Source organism: Chinchilla lanigera, unplaced genomic scaffold, assembly GCF_000276665.1.
Source record: "Chinchilla lanigera isolate Chin_1 unplaced genomic scaffold, ChiLan1.0 scaffold00047, whole genome shotgun sequence".
Classification (NCBI taxonomy): domain Eukaryota; kingdom Metazoa; phylum Chordata; class Mammalia; order Rodentia; family Chinchillidae; genus Chinchilla; species Chinchilla lanigera.
This window is the reverse complement of record NW_004955448.1, coordinates 6,226,055-6,248,773: the sequence shown is the minus strand read 5'-3', so window position 1 is coordinate 6,248,773 and position 22,719 is coordinate 6,226,055. Positions and strand designations below refer to the sequence as shown.

The 22,719-nt window shown below is 39.8% G+C and overlaps 1 protein-coding gene across 4 annotated transcripts in view; it reads right to left on the bottom strand.

Moving 5' to 3' along the window:
* Positions 1 to 22,719, bottom strand: part of Mme (membrane metallo-endopeptidase) — a 118,554-nt gene that overhangs the window by 62,893 nt on the left and 32,942 nt on the right. For 2 of the 4 annotated variants that reach the window (XM_013518633.1, XM_013518632.1), the window contains exons 2-3: positions 18,071 to 18,240; positions 17,307 to 17,342 (exon numbers count right to left, since the gene is read on the bottom strand). In XM_013518633.1, the coding sequence (XP_013374087.1) occupies positions 17,307 to 17,342; positions 18,071 to 18,230 (196 nt within the window). In that variant the 5' untranslated portion in view covers positions 18,231 to 18,240. Of the gene's footprint in view, positions 1 to 17,306; positions 17,343 to 18,070; positions 18,241 to 20,637; positions 20,854 to 22,477; positions 22,671 to 22,719 lie in introns of those variants that run through there. The other 2 variants (XM_005393061.2, XM_005393062.2) reach the window with 2 other exon arrangements.

The window sequence follows — 22,719 nt, the reverse complement described above, 5'->3', positions numbered from 1 at the left end:
CCTTGGCAAAAAAGGTAAGCAAAATAAGAGTGGCACATAAAGTGGGTGTCTATGAAAGTGGAGGAGTAGACGCTCAACTACAGCGAGGAGTAGAGAGCTCATCTCTCCAGGAGCCCTGCCTGCTTCTGACTGGTGGAAGTAGAGTTGCCCTTTATGACTGCCCATAAGAACGGAAGCATCTGATCAAAGAGGAGGAGGATGTACTCCCTGATGCTGAAGGAACTGGCCAGCCCAGTCCTAGAAGTCTGTGTCATATGAGCATACTTTATTCCAAACTATCTTTATGGAAAGTCAGAAAGCTCCAAATCATCTCCTTTGCACATGCCCTGCCATGTCAACTCATTGTTATGGTTTGTGTCTGGGTGTCCCCCCAAAGCCTCATGTGGTCATGGGGCAGGCTTTTAGAGTTTGATTGATTATGGGTGTGACAGCTACACCCTCCCTGGGGTGGATAGTTTGCATACATAAGGGAGAAGAAAGAGGCTGCTTCTGGCCATTCCTCGCTTTAGTGCTTATTGCCTTTGCTGTGTACTGCCGCCATGAGCTGTAGCCCTGTGCTATGTGCCACTCTGCCTTGTAATCTGCCAAGTATGGACTGAAACCTCCACAAACTGTAAGCGAAATAAACTTTTCCTTCCTTAATTTTGGGCATCAGGTATTTTGTCCCAGCAACGAGAGAAAAGTAACTAAGACACTCATGTTTTCACAATTCAAGCTTGGGCAAATTTACTCCACATATCTGGACAGAATGCTTGTTGCCTGTCGACAGATATTCAGCTGCCAGATGAGCTTTCCCCTAGATTATGCATCATGCCATGTGTGCATGAGCGCATGGTTAGGAGAAGAGAAGAGGCATAAGACCGTCAACCATGTCAGACAACCAACAGGTTATCAGGTCAGTATGGGATGAGTCATTTCTGAAAAGAACTCTCTCCTTCTCCCCCCCACCTCTATATACATTTTCAGAATAAAAATTCTTTTCTCTGTTTTTATTTTTCTATTTTAAAGAGAATTAAAAAATAAAACAATACAGAATTTCAAAACAAAATCATAGGAAATTAACAATGGTTCTTATATTGCATATTATTATCTTCAAAATAGTTGCTCAGATTACCAGATATAGGCATGTAAGATTGCTGAAGGAATACAAAGTGCTCAAAGTGTATTTTAGAGTGATCCACAGACTATAAAGGCAATGATAATTGTAAGCAAACTCCCAATTCAGGCCAAGGATTCAAATCCCAACACATAAGACACTAACTGGCCTGGAAGTGACACTCTGAAAGGATCTTTCATTCTCAATTAAGCCTTCATTTATAGTACATTATCACAATTTGCTATTTATAAACTAAAGTCCACCATGCATTGTGTCAGTCTTAAAATATTTTTATATTGTTTCCTTTTCCTGTTACTATCAAACGCGATAGTTAAAAAGTGACTTTTACTGCCCATTTAAAGTCACTTAGGCAGCATCCGAAAATTTTTGAGATTTCTACACATAATTACACTTTAATTTATTAAATAAAGCAAGACAAAACAGGCTTCTTCTCCCCTCTAAGCTTTTAAAATTAATAAATACTGAGGAAGACAGAGAAACAGGCAGGACCCTTGGCTCTCTGTGTTGGTGGACATAATTAGAAAAGCTCTTCCTTCCTCAGTAAATAAGAGACCTTTCCCTTCTGTGTTAAGTAGGTAGGCCGACGGGGTTTGACCAGTCCAGTGAATCCTATCCAGATCAGCAAGGAGGAAATCAAAGCCCTAGGAAGTGGCTAGCCGAGCAGGGAGGGGTCTGCAGGCAGCTGTGAGAGAGTCGCTGTACCCAGCTGACCCTGCGTGGAGACCCAAGAGGCTGCAGTTCTTCAGCTTCTGGCCAAAGGTTATGAGGTGAGGAACTAAGCTAAAGTTAGTCCCAGAAGACAGGAAAGAAAAGCAGAAATTGTTTCCAAAATTGGGAAATGAGCCAGGAGTGAAGTCCCTAAGGGACAAGCAGAAACCTGGCTACTAGAGCGGGGGTCAAAAGCAGATCACAAGCCTGGGCTGACCCTAGCCCACTGACCTTTTGCTCAGTAAGTGACAGGCTTGGACGGGGCTGATCCCGCTTCCAGGCCCACATGGAATTCAACCACAGTTTGTCAACTCTGCAAATCTTCCCACTTCTTTTTGTTGTTTCATGATATGACCTTGGCAGGTACCATGCAAAGATTCATAGCCGCTACTGCTGTCTTTTAAAAGATTCATATTGGCATGGATATAAGCTTGTTTTAGGCACCTTCCAATATTTCACTTGCATCATTTCTTCTCAAAATAATGTCAGACACTTGCTACAGAATATTATCTACATTGTTTTGAGACATTCACAGTTGAGTTAATAACTGTGTACATTGCCTCTTTATATGAGTCACTCAAATAGGATTAAAATAATTGGTCATAAATGTCTTTATTACCCTTTTGCTTCTTGTCTTCTAAGTTAGTGAAATCATTAACTGCTAAACATATGTGGCTTTGGTATACTGAATTCATTTGAGCTTTACACTGGCAGATGTATCAAAAACATCTTAATTTCATCTAGCTAAATGTGTTCTACCAGAAAACTAAGATAAAGAATTTATCAAAATCTTGGGGAGGGGGGGTGCTATTTGTAAGTAATTACTTGATCCCTAAGCACATCTTATAAATCTAGCAATTTGAGGATTCTTCAAGAATTTCTATGAAGTTCAGGAAAGTTTTGATAAAAACAAAACCCACCACCACAGCAACAAAGATACTATAAAAATATGACCATCTTATAGTTGGCTGATTTTTGCCTAAGCAGCAAGTACAGAAAAACTGCGGGTTATTGGTTTCCTGCTATTTAACTTCAGTTTGGCTTCCCAGTCATCTAGTCTAGTGGATTTAACCCTCTTTCCATTAGTTTCATAGCTGAGGTGTATTTAGGCTCCTCTGGGTTGAATAAAATTGAAACAAAAACAATGGGAAATACTTTAAAAAGACATTTTCATTGGAATCCATCCAGCTCACTAGAATATTTGGAGCCACAGCTTTATTTAGTAATTAAAGGTTTTTTTGCCAATTCCAGTCTTCGAAAATATACCATATTTCCCTGACATATGCCACCAATACCGACATGCACTGTCAATTTAATTGGACTCTTGGAGAATAAAAAGAAATAGAAAAAGAGGAGAAGGCAATCTAACTTCTGAAACGGGACAATTCTGTTTTGTTTCTTTTTAAATTTTGAGGAAAGATCATACCTCTAAGAAATGTTTAAACAAAACATTTTGTTAGATAAGAACTCATTCATTCATTTTGAATGTTTATCTAGGCTAGTGGAAAGATAAATAAAAATGAACTCAGTATTTCTATTTCTATAACATTAACGTAGAGCTCTATAATGATATTCCAGCCAGCTGACCCTCCCAGATCTCCTCTCCCTGGGTGCTATTTACCCTCATGAATGATATAATTACATATGGCAGCACCTGAGCAGAAACCCTGAGCCTCATAATGAGCTAATCTCGAGATCAGGTGATACATCCTATGATTCCAGGCTCTTGCTTAGCAAACCTTTACCTCCATTCAGAAAAGTATGTCCTGTAAAGCCTCCTCGAGAAAGAAGGAAAGAGAAGGGTCTGGGCTGGGCTGTGAAAGGACGCGGAATCGGAAGAGCATTTCTGGCATCAGCTTTGGCAAGAAAACATTAGTATATGAAGTCCCGAGACATCACCAGAGGCTCTCTCCACCTCCCTGGTTTAACTGAAACCCTTTCCCCTGGGGCCTCTGTTACCACTTTATACAGAATCCAAATCATTCCTCTCTGCTGTGTGTATTTTGGCTTCTGCCAGCTGACCATACCACCCTCACTTCAACTCTGTCATCTACTAACTCCCTAGGCATTTACTCTGTGTACTTACGGCTCTAACCTCCCTCACGGTCTGCCCTTCCATGCAAGGGGCTGTCTTCCCAGGGATAAGTGGACCATTTCTCCTACAATCTAGCATGATGATTTCTAGATCTCAACTCTCACGACCTTTGCTTTCCCCACTTACACACGTGTTTTCATGGCAGCCTGATTTTTGATGAGATATTTGACACTGTCATCACCCAGGACAGTTTTACCTCTGAAATCTGGAACACAAGTAATCCCCTCCATGACCTTCTGATTCAAAATTTCTTTAATTTCTTCACTTCCTCTGTATCTGCTTTTCAGTTTCATTGAGCTCTTTTACCCTGTCCTCGATCCATTTTAAACTTATCTTTATTTTCAACCTAGCCTACATTCTGTGAATTATCCCCACCATACTAATTCCATTGGCCTTGAAAATGAACCTATGCAAATTGACCCAGCTGCCTTCCCTTCCCTTCTCAACTTGGGCTAAGATATTTAATAGTGTGTTTTATGTATTTACTGATTTGTGCATAGTCTGTTATTTTATTGTAAGCTCCTTACAAGCAGAGACTCTGCCATGTTCCCTTCTAGATCTGCAGCACTTAAGACAGTGGTGAATGACAAATGTCTGTTGAAGACATTACCAGTGATGCTGGGGGACTCCCCCCAGCCTGGCTCCTATCTTTGCAAACTATGGTCTTTAGCTTCACCGCCATCAAATCTGTGGACACAGCCTACTCCTAACACTGTGGTCTTCATACTCTCCTTTCTCTACCAGCTCACTCCCAGGGGCAGATTTTGCCTCTTCATTTAGCAAACTGCAGGAGAGGGCTGGTGGCCCACTCAGTTCCCCATCCTTCCCAGATCCACATGTACATGGATTCAAGCCTCTGCTGCCTCTTCCCCTTGTAACAGAGGAAGAAGCAGCCCACCTCTGTCCAAAAGTAGTCTTGGCTTCTTTTCTCTTGCCACAGACCACATCCATGAGTTTTCCCATCTCCCACCTGAACCTTCACCTCTTCTTCTCTGTTTTCAATCCTTAGCTCACTGTCCCTCTCAACTGTGCTCAATCCCAGTGATAACTCTCATTTTTAACATCTTTTCCATTTTCCTGGTGACTTTACACTTTGCTGATTTTCCTTCCACCTTCTCAACCATTCCTCCTGAGTCTCTTCTTTAGAGTTTCTTCCTCTTCTCATTTTTAAAGGTTGATTTGTACAATGCCACTTTGGGCTATCTTCTCTATTTTCCTTCTAGAAATCTCAACCGTATTTTCCAATGCTGATGAATCCTGAATCCTCATCTCCATCTCCAGCTTCTCTGGACCCACCAAATAGAAGACTTAGCAGAATTTCAATTTTAGATTGTTCCAGTTTGCCCTCCTTGCTGAGTTGGCCCCACCAATTACCCCACAAACCTGTGTTCTCTGGCTTAGTGAACTGGCCATACTTACTACCCATTTTCTAACCCAGAAAGATGAGACATCTTTTGCTCAGTTCTTTTCATTATCACATCCATTTACATAAACACTATGCCTTATGACTTCTATCTTCTGTGAAATACTCCCCAAATTTATCCATATCTCTCCACTCCAAGTGTTTCTCCTGGGTCCAAGTAAGCAGAACCTACATCCGGATATATGCAGCAGCTGAATTTCCTGCCTACACTGTTCTTCAGTTATAGTCGGTAATCCTTCAATACCTCCAGCCATGGCATACCTCATTTAAAATCTTCACTTATATGACTTCCCACTGCTATTAATAAAAGGGCCAAATACTTTAACAGGGACTACAGATCTAAATCCTGCTTATCTCTTTTGCCATCACTTCCTCTTATTGCCTGGATTTGCACATTTTCGTACATGTTTTGTATGACTTTGCCCTCCAGATGTTCTTTCAATTCCTCAGTCTTGCTAATCCCTCCCCTCACGCCAGAGCTTGATACCAGGTAAACCTGAGAATGATACATTTGTGCTAAAAGTACTTAGACTTCTTGTAACATCTATTTTATTCACTTTCTATGGGCTTTGGGAGAAATCACCACTTGTATGGTGTGGAATGTCCTTTGTGACCTGATCCCCATTTAATTCTCCTCTACCATGTCTTGCCAGACTTGGTGCATCCTGTCCTGTACCCCAGCCATCATGCGTGACTTGAAGGCCCTGAAGCCACCAAACTCTCACTTCTGTCTTGCATTCCTCCTATGTGCATGCTGCCCTCTGCTCCTCAGGTCTGACAATCGCCGCGACCATCAGAACTTGGTGAGTTATGTTTGCGCTTAGGAATGCCTTCCTGACTTCATTACCACCGCTCTAGTTGCCCACTGCAGCCTGCTCTTGCTCAGGCTCTCCTCCCTCTGAATGCTGGTAGCACACTCTATTCATTGCTCTCATAGCACTCACCAACGCATATGTCTCTTCTTATTGTACTGAGGGCAAAAGACATCTTAGTTCATATTCCCGGTGTTTAGAAAAGGGTTTAGCATTTAGAAAGAGCTTGATTAATATTTTGGGAAAAGCAAATAAACAAATGAGTAGATGAATGAAGAAATAAATTAGTGGACAAGTAAAGAAATTGGTCTGAGGTCTCTATGGAAGCATTCATGCCTTCACTACACTGAAGAAATCCAGGAAGGTATTCCAGGTTCAGCTTCCCTCTGGAGGAGAAACAGACCTAGTTTCTCTCTCATTCTAACTAAAGTCTGCACTGGATACACAGTCTGAAATTGCATCTGTTAAAGCAATCAGTAGGTTAACACATACCTTCTTTTAAAAATGCACATGTCCAGGCAATTTTTATATACCTAAATATTGCTTTACTTCCTAACATAACAAAGAGCACTCCATTGAAAAGACAGGAATTTTGTGTGTTTAGGAAGAATAGAGGTCTGCAATATGGATATATTTTTAAATCTCCCCAAATTATTCTGATAAGCAGATATAGCTGAAAATCACAAATTCTTCAGTGCTTCTCAGACTTTATTATGTAGACCAGTCTCCTGGGGACTTTACTTAAAAAACAGTTGCAGATTCAGTTGGTCTGAGATGGGGTTTGAGAACACGCGACCCTTTGCGAGTTCCCAGGCGATGCTGACCCAAGTCCAGGGGTCAAATCTTGTACAGCGAGACTCTCATCGTTCTCCGCCTGCTGTAGGCTTCCGGCTCATCCACCTTTGAAATGTAGTCAGTGGTGAGGTAAGGTACTGCCGAGTGCTGTCACGTGAGCACAGAGTGGTGAGGTTGTCAAATCAAGGTGCGGCCTGTTGACATGTTTTGCATTACGGGAAACACGGACTGTGCTCATTTTAACTGCTTCAAAGTCTCAACTTGTAGTCCCTACACTAAGAAACAGCAGAGCCATCAAAGAAAATGCTAATAAAGAATGGCACATTCTTGGGGCTGGGGATTTAGCTCAGCGGCACAGCGCCTGCCTGGCAAGCGCAAGGTTGTGAGTTCGATTCCTGAAAAAAGCCAAAAAACAAAACAAAACAAAACAAAACAAAACAAAGAATGGCACATTCTTATCTGATATCTATAATGTTCTACATTCTCCCTCCTCTCCCTCCATACCTCCTTTCTTAAAAAGGTAGAGTTTACCTTTTGATTTTCAATGAAAAGCTTTAAATAGTGACATTTTAATTTTCACAAAATAAAATATTCAATGAAATATATCTGTGTGCTACATACACCGGGGGAACCTCTTCTCGAAGGAGAAGCATGTGAAATGGGCTGTCATTAGTCTGCTATTTCTCTGTAAAATGAGACACTTTTAATTCCAATTTCGTAGATAAGCAAAATGGAATACTGACTGCTAAAAAGACTTAATTAAGGTCACATCCAGGATGTGGCAAAACTTACATCCTTAAAGTTGCTTAGTGGAAAAAGAAACAGTAAGCTTTCAAAAGATTGTGCCTTGATTATTTATGACACTTGCATCTTTTTTGAAACAGACTTTAGAATGTAACAACCCTTCTGCACATTTCTCTTGCTGGAATTTATCTCTATGACAATAATCTAATTATTAACCTATATGGTATCTAAATGTATCAAAAAAAAAATCTAAGTCCATTACATGGATTCAGAAAGGAAATACTGCATATTAGGTGAGAAAGAAAAAGGGGGGACAGGAAAAATGGTAATGACTCAAGTGTATACAAACAGGTCCTATAATTACGGATTAAGAACAAACTTCGTTCTTGACTTCTACTAGTGAAACTGAAAAAGGAGACATTTCATGGCACTACATAAAAAAACAGCACATATGTCCAAGTCGGATTATCCGGGGTAGCTGCTCTGTGGTAGACGTAGCAGTCTGGTGCAATTTGGCTCTCTGCCACACCTGGCCACACAACCCTCTGACTTCTGAAAGCGAAATCTCGGGATGGGATGCCAAAAATGCTTCCACCACCTAACCCTGAAGGAATGCTGACTTTCTGTTTGATTTACTATTTCTGTACATTGTTCCTGAATCTAATCCTAAAAACAGTCATGCATCACTTAACAACTAGGACATGTTCTAATAAATGGGTGTCCAGGTGATTTCTGTAAACGTCCTAAAGTGCACTCGCACAAACTAAGTCACCCAGTGACAGCCATAATCCCATGAGGTGACGTAACTGTACAGGATGTAGATGGGTGAACACTGCATATGTGGACATCACTGACCAAAACATCATCATGCTACACATGGCCACGTGACTTAGTAACAGGAGATCCCTCAAACTGAGAAGTTTGAGTTGATTTTTTAAAGTGAACATTTGGTAAAATTAAAAACTACATATAATCCTATAAACTGTGGAAAGGAAACTCACTAAACTCAACATTTGATAGCAAAAATGTCATCAAAATAAAAGATAATTAGTTAGACATGGGTATTGAAGAGATTGGAAAAAGGGACGTGGGTGATTGGTTTAGTTTTAATAGCTTTGAATTATTTATTTGAAGATTATTAAATCTACCTAATGATTTTTGCTAAATTTACAGTTGTGGAAATTTCATTTTAGAATCCTTCCATCACCAGAAAAAGCTCCCTTGCACTAATTAACAACCGATTTGTGCTTCACTTCCTAGAGCTGGTGAGCCTCTATTCTGCTTTCTGCATCTGTAATTATGGATTTGTCTTTTCTAGAAATTTAATATAAATTGAGTTATACATTATGTAATCTCTTTGTTCTGTCTTATTTCACTTAGCATAATGCATTTGCATTTCATCCATATAAGGTATTTGGCTTCTTTTTATCACTGTGTAGCATTTCACTTCATAGCTAGATCTCATTTTTGTTTATTCACTTGCTGATAAGCATTTGGGTTGTTTGTAGGTATTGGCTATTATAAATAATGTTGTAAGGAACAATTACATAAAAGTCCTTAGGAGGATGTTTGTTTTAATTTCTCTTGGGTAATGCTTAAGTATAGAAGTGTGGCATTGTATAGAAACTATATGTTAAACTTTTCATAAAAATTGGAAACTTGTTTCCCAAAATGGTTTCTCCCTTTTGAGCTGAGATGTACTGAAGTTTACATTCCTGCTGGCAATGCATTTATCCATGCGCTCACCAATACTTGGTAAAGTCTATTGTTGTTATTATACCCACGGTAATTAATTTTATGTGTTAGTTGAATGTCTTAAGGGATATCCAGACATTTGATAACACATTATTTCTGGATGTGTGTGGGACAGTGTTCTTGGCAGAGACATTTGATTCAGTGGACTAAGAACACTGCCCTCACCAATATGTGCAAGCATCTTCTAATCTGTTGAGTACCCAGACTGAACAAAAAGGAGAAAGATACATTTTCTATTTCTTTTGGAACTGGGACATTCATTTCTTCCTGCCCTTAGACGTGGACCTTCAGATTCTGTAACTTACAACATTGGTTTTCCTGGTTCTTGGGATTTGGGACACAGACTGAAAGGCACACCACCTGCTCACTCTGTTCTCCAGCTTGAAGACAGCTCGTTACGGTACATTTTGGCTTTCATAATCTCATGAGCCAATTCCCCTCTTACATATTTATGTATCTATAGAGGGACATGGCCTATTGGTTCTGCTTCTCCAGAGAACCCTGATGAATACACCCTTTTACAGGATGCTTTGTGTAGAAATAGTATCAAAATAAAGAACCACCACCCTCCCTACCCCAAGTATCCTTTTCTGAATGACCTTAATGATAATTTCAGGATTTAAGGGCATGTACACTTTCCTCTTACAGTCTTTTAATTTTGTATTTTTTGTTTTCCCTTAATCTATTAATTCCATCATTTTGAGCTTCACATCAAATCAAAAGCCATGCTGCTACCCTGTTGTTGAGCAGACAAAGTAAAAACCTTCCATTACAGAGGAATCTTTGCACACTTCTCACAAAATATTCAGTATAAAACCAGGGTCTTTGTGCCAGCCTGAGCTAGCACAACCTACTCAGCCTCTTCACAAATAGCTAATTTTTATAGCTGTAAAACAAATCTTTGAGCTCCCACTAACCTTACCAGGCACTGGGTCCTGCTCCCCCACCCTCACCACCCCCCTTCAAGGGTTTAACTTAACTTACCTCTTTTCTATTCCTTGAATATGCATTTTAAAATGAATAGCTGTGTATAAATTCTCCAGAAGGTGAAAAAAATATATAATATACATAAATATACCATATAATCATATATATCATTATGTAAATATATAACACATAATCACATATATCATGTATATAATTACACATTTCATATATAAAAATATAGGTATATATTATATAATCAACTCCCATTCTTGGACAGGGTTTGACTGACTGATGTTAATTCTGACAGGAAATTATTTTAACGCCAGAATGCTACATGATTTTCTTGAGAGCTGTGTCGGGAAAGCCACCGAAAGCAAATCTGCACATGCCATGTTTAAATTAACAAAGATGTGCCTTGTTGTCTTCTCACTAAAATCCCTGCTGTGTTCCTACTGCTTGAAGGGTTTTTTCAAACTTAATTACATAATGAAATAGCCCTATCTCCTACCCTGAAAGCTAGCAACAGAGCTACCACCCCCCCAAGTCAGGCCGCATTCCTCAAAAATCCTCAATATAGAAATTGCATTTGGCTCAGCTATACCTCTTTTGGGTATCTTCCTGAAAGAGTTAAAAGACATCACATAGTGGCACATGCATCCCCATGTTTACAGCAGCACAGTTTGTGATAGCTGCATTACGGAAGCAGTCTGTGTGTCCAATGACAGAAGAATGGCTGAAGAAAATATATATATAATGAAGCCATAAAGAAGGATAAACTTGAGTCATGTGTTAAGAAAAGGGACGCACCTTGAGCCCATAATGCTGAATGAAATAAATCAGATACAGAAAATTAAATATCACCAGGTTTTTCTTATATGAAAAACCCAAAATATACATAATTTAAAGATCAAAATAAAATAAAGATGATAGGAAAGAGGGAGACAGACTTTGTAGAGATGAGGAGCTAGGAAGGAGAGGAGGGGAAGGGAAAGTAAAAGGATCAAGGTACGATATGTGTATGTCCAACGCCTCATGATGAATATGTTCATTATGTATTGCAAGCATATATGAATAAAAATATTTGTTTAAAAAGAGTCACCCTGCTGTGCTTTCGGTGGCCCCTTGAACCTCCACAGCTGTGAACTAAATAATCTTTATTGCATTATCAGCCTCAGATATTTCAGGATAGTGGAGTAAAATGAACAGACCTCTTAATTCCCACTGTATTTTAAGGCACTAAAGTCACTATAAATTTGCTCCCTGCTCTTAGGAAAGGAGATGGGCTTGGGGGACCAAGAGATATTTCTGGATTTAACTATTTTAACTTTCAGAGCTCTCCTGTGTCTCTGAGCTCTACTTTGTAGTGGGAGAAAAGGCAATGTACTCTCAAACTGTGTACCCAGGCATAGAACATCAAAAGTCTGAAAGACTCCCAGTCCCCTTGGAGACATCATACCTGAGACCCAGCGCAAAACTACCAGCCCAAAAGCAAAGGCAACACAGACAAGTGGTTGAGCACAGCTCCTGCAGCCACGCTGCCTGCATTGGAATCCCAGCCCCAGTTTGCTCACCTGTCAAGATAATATAAATCAAGCATCATGTCACAGGCCTGCAGTCCCAGCTACTCAAGAGGCTGAGGCAGGACTACTTGTGCCCAAGAGTTTGAGGCCAGCTTGAGCTGCTAGTTGAGGCGAAGATGAGAAAAAAGAGAGGGGGAGGAGAGGAAGGAGAAGGAGAGGATGATGATGATAAGGTGGAAATAATAATAATGGTGCCTACCTCATAGGTTTCTTATGAGGATCAAATGTGCTAATACATGTAAAGACTTAAAACAGTGCCAGGCACATACACATTCAATCTACTATTAGCCTACTCTAATTTTATTATACACCATTATCCTATTGTTATCTCCCTATAATCTATTATCATACTTAGTTCTGGTCTTAGTCTGTTTTGTGCTGCTGTAAAAAATTATTTGAGACTGGATGACTTAGAAAGAACAGCAGTTTACTTCCTCCTAGTTCAGGAGGCTGGGAAGTCGAAGATCAAAGCACTGGCGTCTGATGAGGGACTTCCCACTGCGTTTTTCACAAAGCAGAAGGTGGAAGAGCAAAGAGACTCAAGCCCTCCCTCAAGTTCCTTTATTAGGTAAAAGAGAGGTGCTCATGGCCTAATCACTCAACTATACCCCCTCCTAATATGCACTGGTGACATCCGAGATTTGGAGAGGATATATTCAAAGTACAGTGCTCCTTCAGAGATCCATTTAACTTTCTTTCTTGTCCTTGTACATTGAAAACTTCAATTTAGTAAAAGAAAAAAAATAGCAGTTTAACAGCAAACACTGATGTATGTGTGTGTGCGCACGTTTTAATTCTTCAATGGCTGCCTTAATATAAAAGAATTATGGAAGGGTATTTTGGTTTCCTATTGCTGCTGTAATAAGTCACCACAAGTTCGGTGGCCTAAAATAACACTAATCTATTACCGGCTAGTTCTGGAGGTCAAAACTGTAGGAAGGCTTGGCCGAGCTGGGTTTCTTCGGGATGCTCTAGAGACAACTGTTCCTTCTGCTTTCTAGCTGCATATGTTCCCTGGGTTATAGCTGCATCATTGTGACCTCTGCTTCTGTTGTCATATTTCTCTCTCTAACTCTGACACTCTGCTCCCTGCCATCCATCCATCCATCTATCCACCCATCCATCCAACCATCCATCCATCCACCCATCCACCCATCCATCCACCCACCCACCCATCCACCCATCCAGCCACCCACCCTTCCACCCATGCACCCACCCACCCTTCCACCCATCCACCCACCCATCCATCCATCTATCCATCCATCCCTCCACCCACCTATCCATCCATCCATCCATTTTTGGTACTGAAGGCCAAGGCCTTCACATTGAACTACATTCTCACCTATTATTACTTTTTATTTTTAAAACAAGATCTCACTAAAGTCATTAAATTGTCCAGGCTGGACATGGACTTGTGATTTTCCAGCCTCTAAAAGTGCTGGAATGCCAGGCACCACCACACTCAGCTCTCCCTTCCACTCATAAGGACCCTTATGATTATTCAAGGCCACCAAAGTCATTCAGGATAATCTTCCTGTTCCAAAGTCCTTAGACTCTTTTTTAAGGGCTCTTTTGTCATATAAGATAATGTATTTACAAGTTCTAGGAACTGGACATGGACATCTTTGGAGTGCTATTATGCTCTGCTACAAAAAAGTACTGATAATCTCTTCATGTCATTGAGACAAGTGATGCACTGTCACAGGAGGTTTTGCTGCTCTTCAGGGACACTTGGTAACATCTAGAGACATTTTTTGGTTGTCACAACCACAAGGGGTGTGACTGAACATCTGGTGGGTAAAGGACCAGGGATACTGCTAAATACCTTACAGTGTCAGCTCCCACAAGAAAGAATTATCTAGCCTAAAAGGTCTACTGTAATGCAATTGAGAAACTCTGACTAAAAGCATATGATTTGTAATTTTATGAGTTAAGAAGACTATAAAGCAGAAGAAGCCAGTTTCAAGATTTAGACTTATAAAGCAAAGTCTGAAAAATCACATATAAGCTCAGCAACTCTAAGTTTTTGACAATCCTAAATGGCATGTAATAACCACTTTAATAGTAGAGCTTAGAACTCTGATGTAAATTGTTAATTTTTAAGTACTGTTTGCTCTGTTTTAGGTCTGCTCAATGTGATGTATTTCCTACATGAGCAAGCTTAAAGTATGTGTTATGAGTCATTTTATATATTTCATGAATAGTTAAGTCATATATGCTCAGATTTTAAATACATAACACCCAAAACATTTCAAAATAATTCATAGCTTTCTGTAGTATTTTGTTCTTGGCATGACTTGACTTCTATTCCTTGACTTCAAAGGATCAAGAGAGAAACACACGTGCCATGACTTTCCCTTCCTCTAGGGGAAAATTCAAGTTGGAACTATCTTTCACCTCAAGGAAACACCTTAGGGATCCATACTTTTACAAAATCCTCAAGAATTTCTGTGTTTGGGTTTGAACTGCCCCAACATTTTAACATGATTGTGGAACTGCTAGTGGGATATTTTATGTTTTCTAAAATGTATTTTTTCCCTCTCCATCCACTCTATTTCTCTTTAGTGCTTGTTCTGTCCAAAATTTCCTCTTAGAGTTTTCCTAATTTGCAGCAACTTAGAAAAGTAATATTTGTATTTTCTGTGGTGAAAAGATTTCTAACCAGCCAAAGTTGATGTGTGTGTGTGTATGTGTGTGTGTATGTGTGTGTGTGTTCGTGCGCACATATACGGGGAGGAGAATGCTTCATTTCTTTCCCCAGGAAAAAAATGTACTATGAATATAAAAGTGTGCTAATGCTTTGTAAGATAATAGAACAAACCAAAGAAAAACATAGCTATACTACAACTTTGTGAAGCACTGATTTCTTTTTTGTTTGTTTGTTTTTAACCATTGATTTCTACTGTATACAGTTCTTTGCCAAGGTACGATTCTGCAAGGTGTTTTATACTTGGTATGATCTTTAAGCTACAATTAAATGGGACAGGGTAAATACATTTTCATGAATTATGAATTGCCTAGTACCATTAAAAACCATATCCCTACACATGAAGTAGCAACTAAGGGTCAAGACTCCAAATGTTACATTGCTCCTTAAGGGAGATGCTACTGTGGAAACCTGCCTAGAGCTTGGGGGCACAGCACCATAGGAGTTTACAAAAATGTACCTACCTTGTTGAAGAATCTGATTTTTTTAAGATGCAAGGAAAACAAGCAATAAAGAGGAAAAAAAGAGTGAGAGAGAAAGAGAGTCTAGACATTAAGAGATTTAAGAGACACATCAAGTGTAGTAAGGGTACAAGAACGATCATGAGAGAGCTCAGGGCCTAGTTTCTCAGGACAGGCACAAACACTCCACGGGTCATGGGCAAACAGAGAAGGAGGAATGGGAGAATTTGGGTAGGATGCAAGTGGTGACTCTGACAAATTGAGCACATAATAACTTCTGTGCAATGGCCCTGGACATCTCGGAGGCAAACTATCTGTGCGGTCATCTCTCCAGAGAAGAAATGTCTTTGTTTCTGGGAAAGCCCTCGCATGGGAAAGTGCACGCTATTACACTGAGCAGCAAACAGATGCAATCAACTCAGGTCTTCCTCAAGCTTTCCACATCATGTTTCAGAGAGGACTGACATCATGCCTGAGACCCAGGGCAAAACTACCAGCCCAAAAGCAAGAGAGAAAGGCAAAGGGCAGGTTAGACTACAGCCTTGAACTTCTAAGTATTTTTCAATCATTATCTTGCAAAGTTTAGTGAATGACAGACAGCTAGATAAGAACATCCAACGAAAAATGGTAAAGGGGCATAAATAATGTATCACATTCCAGGATGCTGTACCCAGCTACCATCTTCCTTCTCCCTGAAAACAACTGCTCTTGCCATTCCTGTCACCACACTCTAATTGATATGACGTGCACAGCTCCACACACTTCTCTGTTTCCCTTTCTTTTATTTTCCTTCTACCCAAATTATTTTGTAAGTTTTTGTTTGTTTTGTTTTGTTTGTTTTTTTTTTCAGGTACCTGGAATAGAACTCACGACCTCGCGCTTGCCAGGCAGGCACTGTGCCACTGAGCTAAATCCCCAGCCCGGCTTCTACCCAAATTATTGATGTCATCTTAAATTCGGCCCTTGTACTTCTTCCCTCATTTTGGGAGCTTGGAGACTCCATCGTCACCCACAAGCTGACAGATTCCGATCGCAATTCCAGCTTTTTGCACCTCGCCTCTGCTTTCCTGCTGTGTACCCTTACTTGGATGTCACTCCCAGCCCAGACCAAACACATCCAAATTCACCTCCTACCTTCTCTGTTTCTGTTTCTTGATGGGCTGCTACCGTCCTCCTCAATCCCTTGGATGTTTAAAATGTGACATCATTTTCTACTCATTCACACCCTCCATTCATGAAACAAGTCAGCTCTGTGGAGCTATCCCGTGCTCCCTTCCTGTTGTCGCACCCCACAAGGAGGGCTCCTGGCGGAATCCTGCCTCACAGCGGCAGCCCCACTTCCTCCCCTCCCACACTTCCGGCTTCTCTCAGTCTATCCAGTCCAGCATTCCCACAGCCATCTTTCAACATGTGCTTGATCATTCCGCTGTCAAAAAAAGAGCTGCTTCTTCTCTATTACAGTAAGGCTACCCACGGATTTTCAAGGCTTTCTATAATGTGCCCCTGTCTGTCAGGCTTATACCTTTACTGCTTTTCCATAGCATGATTTTTTCCCATTTATTTTTCCTCCTTGTTTAGAATTCCCCCTTTCAGATCTTAGCCCACCTGAAGGCTCTTTCCAAATCTCAACTTTTCTGCCAGCTTTTCGTGGCAGAAAATACATATCAGCCCTTGGCCTGCACCTCTTTAATCATTTAGTACTTAATTATGTGCTCACCACTGATGTGTCCATTTTCTTTCTCCAATTACACGGCAAGCTCCATATAAACAAAAGTACAGTTCTTTACCACCTTACCATAGATTCTAGGGCAGCCAGTGAATTACTTTTTAGAATATGAGAATGAATCTATTGCTTAAATATATTTTGAGTTGAGCATAGTGGTGCAAGCCTGTAATCTCAGCACTTGGGAGGCTGAGGCCAGAGGATTATCCAGAGTTTGAGGCCAGCCCAGGCAACATAGTGAGTTCAAAGCTAGCCTGAACTATATAGCAAGACTCTGTCTCAGAAAAACGAAACAAAACAAAAAACCAAAATAAATACATACATACATATTTTTTAATTCCCTTGACCATAAAGTGAGAACATAGAGTATAAAAAAGCAAATGTAGAGATCTATTAACATTGGATTCTTAAATGTTATAGTTTAATTATAAAACTTTTAAATGTAAAACAATGTCATACCTGATTTGATGCAATCTGATGACTTGCAGATACCATCTAGGAAAACAAAGGTGCATGTATAAATATTCACAATACAGGTTTTCAAATTTCTCTTTATCTTTTTTCTTTAAAAACTACCAAATAAATAAGCAACTTCTTAAAGTAAGAACTAAAAATTAAGTATTATGTATCATTATTAGTAGTTAGAACATAATACAGGGGAATAAAATAGGAAAATCTTACATTTGACTTTGATTATGAAGAGAAACTGTTGCTATCATCTCTACAAAACGGGCCCCAAGCCTATCAAATTGAAGTAATCAGTCGTTGCAGCAATCCTTCAGTAATCATTGTTTCCTATTAAAGAACCAATCTTTACTAATCCCTATTGTGAAAACTTCTAAGCCTCCAATTAGACTTCGTAAATTCTTGTGAAGGTTCTTAGAATTTCAATGACACAACAAAAATTGCCTGATGACTATTACTGAAGTTGGTCATAAAACTCTGTATACTTTAATCAAATAAAATTGCACATTAGAATCCTCATAAAATAAACACACGTGCACTAAGCATATTTGGCAATTAATAACTTAGCTAAACATAAAAGACATTGTACTTTAGTCAAAGTTCACTGTTTTAACATACTTTTAACATTTTATACGCGAATCTTTGTATCATTCATGTGTCTCTACACTTAACACATTTGTTAGCTGCATGATAGAAGGATAAGATGAAGGTCTGCTCCCCTTTCGCATGAGGACTACATAGGTGTGGGAGGAACTCACCGTCGTACGTTGCATAGAGAGCTATCATGGTCACAGCAATGATAGTAAGGAGCAGAACAAGGACTGAGAGACTGATCTCCAGTGGAGTCCATCGCTGTTTCTTCTTTGGCTTTGGAGTGTTGATATCAGTTATATCCATCTGACTTTCGGATCTTCCCATCACCTAAAATCTGCAAAAATAAAATACAAATAACAACAAATAAATGGACAAAAAGAAAATCTGTACATAATTTTACAAAAGCTCAATGTGCTGGATCAAAATGAAAGATGACTTTAAATTAGAAATAAGTTTTATGCTGAAAAGTCAAAATTTTGACTCTGAAAGCAAAAAGTATAGAGCCTTAAGAATTTGGCAGGTCTCAGTCACAACCTTTTTTTTTCTTTTTTCATGTATCACTGAAGATTCTAACAAAATTAAATGAAGACTTGGTTATACACTCAAGTAGTATTACTTTAAAAGCTCATGAGCAAGTAATTGCTGTACTGTCGTTAAGAAAGTTTTAAACTCACCCTTCTGAACTCTGGACTGATGTCGAAGGTTAATTTTGCATATTGCTTCAGGGGTTTATAAGCTCAAAAATCAATGACTAATACATTGAGGTTTTGGCTAAGCAATAATTTGAAATACAAATACAAATAAAACCTCCAAAGAATAAATATTTAAAGTAGTTTATTTCAGTTGTAAAAACATTTGTTTTTAAAGCTCAGGAAGATTACTCCTGCTTAACCGGTTAGACAACATTCTGAAAATGATCATTTATTGGACCAAAAAGTCACTGGTTTACACCCTGGAGTGAAAATGTTAACTGCATCAATGTTTGTGTGATTTAAAGAAAAAAAAAAAGAGACATTTGATTAGGAAAAACTTCTACCTTGCCGGTCAAGGTATCAACTGTTAAGGTATATATTTAACTTGTATTTAATTCATAACGTTAGTACTTCTACTATCATAGCTAACTTTACTGAGCTCTCTCCATGCGCCAGTTGCAGCTCTTAATGTTCTGTCTTAATGTTCTATATATTTTAATTCATCTAACATTTATTAACAGATAAGATTTAATTTATATATATATATATATTTTTTTTCTTTTTTTGTTTTGTCTTGAGACAGGGTCTCACTATGCTGTTCAGGCTGGCCTTGAGCTCACTTTGTAACCCAGGCTGGTCTCGAACTTGCAGCAATCCTCCTGCCTCAGCCTTCTGAGTGCTGGGATTACAGGTGTGCGCCACCACACGAGGCTCAATTTCTGTATTTTAGAAGCTGGGGTACAGAGAAATCAGGTAATTGACCCAAGCCTACACAAACATACAAATATAATTGTATAATCATGCATCAAAAGCAATTTTACATTTATTACAGAAATTTAGGGTAGAAAATTAAGAGCGCACAAGCCAAAATATTGAATTTCATCATTTCTTTTAAGGTCTAGTGATTTTTTATAAACCATTGACCAGAGCTTAAAAGAACAAAACAAAACAAAACAAAAAGCCCTCCAGTTCTTCTACAGAGCTGTACAGAAGATCTCAACTGAAAAAAAAAATGGATTATTTATTTATGACTCAGTAGATATTAATGGTAGAATTTAGTTTCTAGATGAAGAGACTGCTCAGAAATGCGCTTACTGTTAAAATCTTTGTTGAATGCACACAATTCCCTGAAAATGAGTTCTGGGAAAACTGAGGCACCAGAGAAAGTAGAAACCGATTCTACATTTGAAGTGTGATCTGGGATAGCCATTAGATAACAAGGCACTTGTTATTAATAAGTCAACCACAGCTGGACTTTAAGGTACTAGATACAAAGTCTTAAGCACGTTGGCCTCTTGATTGCATAATCCTATAAGCAAGAACAGACTATCTAATAAAAACTTTTTATTGGACAATGAAAAAAACTATCTGCTCAATAAAAGTGGAATGTGATGTACCTGAATGCTAAAATGCCTTATTTAATGATAACGGTCTCACAGATCCTGGGGTTATGATACAGAATTTCACTGATCATATTCCTTTTTTTTAAAATAGGGTTGGTGGTTGGGTAAAGGACAGATAGTAACAAGTTTAATATTCTGGACACCCTATAGTGAAATAATAAAAAGAATAATTTTTCTCAGTCCCCTTAAATTTTGAGACTGATCTTTAGAAATGTAAAATATTAGTTACATTTAGTTGAGTATTTCCCTTAAAAATGTCTTTCCCTGCTCTAACAATTTGAGAGATAATCTAGAGAAATGGTTTACTAGTATAAAAATCCACGTCGTTTTCTTCTTCAAAGTTCTTTCTTAGAAATGCCAACCAGTGGCTATAAAGTAAAACTTAGGACTGGGGAGCCAGGGAAGCTAAGGATTAAATTAGAGTTGCTCAGTGGAATCACCAAGCTTCTTGGTGCTGTAAAGCTGGTAGACAAGCATTTCTTTTTTTCTTCTGGGTCCTATTTCCTGGTTTCCCCTCCTTATCCTTGAAAGGGGAGAGGTGAGGCAGCTGGATAAATACTTCTGAGAAAATTAAGGCAATGACTAAAGCTACTTAGTTCTCTTACCTGCAGCAAAACAATATCATCTCTGAATTACCTGCAAAACTGTTCTCCATCTGCTGGTCTTTTAACCGCTTTGCAAATTCTCTAAAGAAGTCTTTTCCCCTCTGAGCAGCACTTTTCAACAGTGTCAAAAAGCAGAAATGCTGTAAGTTTAACCTCTTAATTAACTTTATTATTCATTTCCAGTTACTTGTAGATGATTTATTATTTTCTTATAAGGAGTTAGGAAGCCTGGTATAGTGGTACATGCCTATCCAGCATTTGGGAAGCTAAGGCAAGTGGATCACCAGGGGTTCAAGGCCAATCTGAGTTACACAGTGAGTTCAAGGCACCAGCCTGGACTACGTAACAAGATCCTTGTCAAGGAAGGAAGGACAGAACGAAGGGAGGAAGGGAGGAAGGGAGGAGGGAAGGAGGGAGAGAGAAGAAAGAGAGAAAGAGAGAAAGAAAGAAAGAAAGAAAGAAAGAAAGAAAGAAAGAAAGAAAGAAAGAAAGAAAAAGAAAGAGAGAGAAAAGGAGAGAGAAGGGAGGGAGGAGAAGGGGAGGGAAAAGGAAGGAGCGAAGGAAAGAAAGGAGAATGAGGAGAAGGAGGGGGTCAGAATATTGAACCTGAAGACTGACACAGCTCTCGCCCTGTTACATATCCAGTTTAACCACACACATCCAGCTATAGGAGGGGGCAGGGGAGGCAGGGACAAGAAAACAATAGAATAAGGAATGCAAACAAATTCATGCTTTTAAGTCCCATATAATACAATTTACACAAAAACATCCCCACATTCTTAAAACAGTTCACCTCAACTGGAATCATATTAAAAAGCTTAAGCTAAAAAGTAAATAGTGCCACAGAAGGAAACAGAGTTAGGGGGCCTAACCCAACAAAAACTGAAAACTTCCCCTTGACACCACTATCAGGAGATTAAATCATTACTTTGTTTTAGTATAAGGTGAATTTCAAAGTAATGCCAAGCAGCAATTCTATCAGTTGAGCATAAACTTTATCACTTTATCAGACGGTGACATCGTGAATCTTGAAGGGTAAGTGATTCCTTAAAGGGGAAGTTGAGCCTACGCGTTTTTCATCTTCACAGTGTATTACATTAACTTATCTGCACAAGCCTCTGAGACCAGAGACTGTGTAACCGCAGTGTGGAAACTGAGGAAACTGAGGCACAGGAAGGCAAAGCAGGCTGCCTATGAGGTTGCGTCTGCAGAAACTGAGGAGGTAGCTACTCCGGAGAAACCATCCTGTTTCCTGGACCTCACTCAGTAGATGTTTGCCCGGCCTCGAGGCAACATGCAGCTCCGGCCGCAGAGCCCCAGCTACCTTACTCGCACGTGTAGTGGAGCCATACAACCAAGGACACACAGCGTGGAGCTCAGGAAACTATCGAACAATGTTTCTAAGAGCTAGAATCCAGCAAAAATGCAAGGGGGCGAAGCTACACGCCCTCAGAGCCTATTTGCCGATTAGCAGCTCCCAAACGCTGACGCTGCAAGTCCGGTACTAGTTTTTCGCTCACTAAAATTGCCATTTGAATCATTTATGGAGGAGGAATAGGTTTGATCGAGAAACTAGAGAGGGATGTTCAGGGTTCAGGACGCTTCTTTTTAAATAGTACAAACAGACTGTGATCGGTTAAGCAAGGAAAGAGTCTTAAAAAAAAAAAAAAGACTTGCATTTACACAAGAACACCCCCACCCCGCGCCAACCAACCCTGGTGCGATTTCAGCATAAATTATATAATAGGAAATCAAGGTTCAAAGCACAGTGAAGAGGTGGATCATGCAAGGTCTTCAGGTTAAGAAAAGTAAAAATAGAAAAGTGAGTTAAACGAGGAAAAAACCCGACAGAAACCAAAATGAAAACAAACCTTGCTTTAAAAACACCCAGTGTCTGTACCGCGGAATGGCAAATTCCCAGCCCCCAAATCAACCCCGGCGCAATTTGGCAGCGCGGAGCTCGGTAACCAAACATAACTCCGGAGGCACAGGCTGCGGCGAGCCGTGGAAGTGGCCCGGGAGAGGCGACTGACCTCACTCGCAGGGCCCTCCTCCCAGTCGCCCCTCGGCCCCTGCCCCGCGCGCCGGCCCCGGTCCCGCCGCGCCCGCCCGG